The 2,410-nt window shown below is 52.8% G+C and overlaps 1 protein-coding gene across 1 annotated transcript in view; it reads right to left on the bottom strand.

The window, feature by feature from the left end:
* The window catches only part of Nodal (nodal growth differentiation factor), a 7,081-nt gene that overhangs the window by 1,398 nt on the left and 3,273 nt on the right, over positions 1–2,410 (bottom strand). Inside the window, exon 2 of the mRNA XM_005360087.2 lies at positions 220–935. Within this exon, the coding sequence (XP_005360144.1) occupies positions 220–935 (716 nt within the window). The remainder of the gene's footprint in view (positions 1–219; positions 936–2,410) is intronic.

Below are 2,410 nucleotides of genomic sequence, written 5' to 3'. Positions count from 1 at the left end.
GAGAGAGAGAGAGAGAGAGAGAGAGAGAGAGAGAGAGAGAGAGAGAGAGAGAGAGAGCGCTCCCAGGATAACCCCACAGAACAGGACTCAGTGCTGTGACAATCTACATCCTCATAGGAGCAAACATGGAAGTGCTTGAATGACCAAACCCAGTTATCTCATCAAAGACTTTAAGCCCCATCCCATGTCTAGCGGCCTGTACCATTCCAGGTAACATACCTGGATATAGGCGTGGTTGGTAGGGTGAAACTCCTCCCCCACAGGGTTAGGGCACTCGCCCTCACAGCGGTAGGCATTATACTGTTTGGGGTAGATGATCCAGGAACCCCAGCCAATCAGGTTGAAGTCTACCTGGAACTTGACCCTCCTACACAGTTGGCTTCTGTCTGGCATGTGATGTCTGCGGTGCCTTCTGCCCCATCGGCCCCTCTCTCCAGACAGCTGTCCCTCCTGGGCCCGCCAGGAACTTTCGGCTTCCCAGAGCAAAGTGGCGCCACCCAGCTGCCTCTGCTCCTGAGGCCGGTTGGAGTACAGCATGAGCACATTGTCGCTGGTGGTGGTGACAGGCAGGGTGCGGGGCTGATGCCAGCACTTTCCTTTCAGACTGGACACCTGCTTCTCCAGTGCCCTGGGGTTCTTCAGCCACTTGGAGAGTGGCCTGGTGACCTCCAGGACAGTGTTGCCCGAGGAAAAAGTGACCTGAGACGGAGTGACAGTGAACTCCTCCATCCGTACTCGCTCCAGGCAGTCCGCTGGCTCTTGCTCTGGGTCCATCTTGGCCTGGTGAAAAATTTGAATGGTGAGTGGGCCCTCAGTGGGGAGGTCCATAGGGCGGGGCAACTGCAACCGGAGCTCCGCCCATGCCAGGTCCTCTTCTTGGCTCAGAAAGGAGAAGTCGAAAGCGAAGGTCCAGTTCTGCCCACTCACTTGCATATCTAGGGGAGAAGTCGGGAGGAAACAGGGTAAGAAGTCTTTCTGTCAGCCACCAGCTGGGTCGGCTGCCTGTCACCCATCTCTTGCCCTTGCCCACCCCCATTGGTTTTTAATATCATCGAGTCCATTTTATTTATTTTGGCTTTTTATACTAACTCAGGCAAAACTGGAACCTGATATTTATCCTAGACTTGCCTGGAACGCTGGGTCATCCTTCTGTCTCAGTCTCTCAAGTAATATGTTAAGCTGCCATATATGTGTGTGTGTTCTCATAGTCCCATTTCAGAGATGAAGGAAAATGGAGGCCTTGTGTAAGACTCCTTTTGAAAAGTGACCAAAGGGCGGAGGATGTAGCTCAGTTGGTCCAGCTCCTGCCTACAAAGTACAAAGACCCGAATTCAGTCTCCAGCACTGTATAACCTGGGCGTGGTGCAGCAAGCCGGCTACGTCCTCCAGTTAGAATTGGAGGGTCAAAAGTTCAAGGTCATCCTCAACTTCAGTGGAGTTCAGGGCCAACTTGGCCTTGAGAGTGGGGGAAGAGGGCAGTCAGGGAAAAGGAGGAAAGGAAGGAAGGGGGGAGAGAGGGAAGGAAGGATGGAAGGAAAGGACAGGAGTAAACTTGAAATCCCTGTTCTAGCCATCTAGAGGACAGTGGGTAAAAACTGGATGGTGCAGGGTAGTAGTGGCGCAGGCCTTTAATCCCAGCATTTGGGAGGCAGAGGCAGGTGGATCTCTGAATTCTGAGTTCGAGGCCAGCCTGGTCTACAAAGCAAATTCCAGGGTAGCCAGGGCTACATAGAAAAAAACCTGTCATGAAACACACAGACACACACACACAGACACACACACACACACAGAGAGAGAGAGAGAGAGAGAGAGAGAGAGAGAGAGAGAGAGAGAGAGAAATCAAGAACTAGGTGGCTCTGCCATCCCTCGCCCACTCATCTTACCTGACCCTGGGGCTCTACTTGCCTTGTTGAGCCTTGAGCAAGCCACCCTCTCTGGCCTGTGCTTTTCCTTAGTGGACAGGAGGGGTCGCTTGCTCCAGACATGCTAGGTAGATGTAACTATCACAGAAATCCCAGAGCTCTCAGGTAAGAGCAAGTAATAGGGCCACGCTGGCTACCCTCTCCCCACCTGCTCCTCCATAGGCAGCAGATTGCTTCCATCTTCCATCAGCCTTTCAGACCCTTGGTTTCCCTATCCAGGGTTTTCTATCTACTCCCAGGCTGCTCATACTGCCCTCTTGTGTCAGGTTCTTCACATGGGTCGGGCAGACCCGTGGCAGGAACCCAAGAAAGAGGGCGGCCCTCACTCGGTGAGATACTGGGGTAGTAGATGTCTGGAACTAGCGTGCATTTATGGGTTTTAAAAAAGTGATTAACGGGGGCTGGAGAGATGGCTCAGTGGTTAAGAGCATTGCCTGCTCTTCCAAAGGTCCTGAGTTCAATTCCCGGCAACCACATGGTGGCTCACA

The sequence above is a fragment of the Microtus ochrogaster genome, linkage group LG2, assembly GCF_000317375.1.
Source record: "Microtus ochrogaster isolate Prairie Vole_2 linkage group LG2, MicOch1.0, whole genome shotgun sequence".
Classification (NCBI taxonomy): domain Eukaryota; kingdom Metazoa; phylum Chordata; class Mammalia; order Rodentia; family Cricetidae; genus Microtus; species Microtus ochrogaster.
The sequence above is the reverse complement of the archived record's forward strand: the minus strand, read 5'-3'. Positions and strand labels throughout refer to the sequence as shown.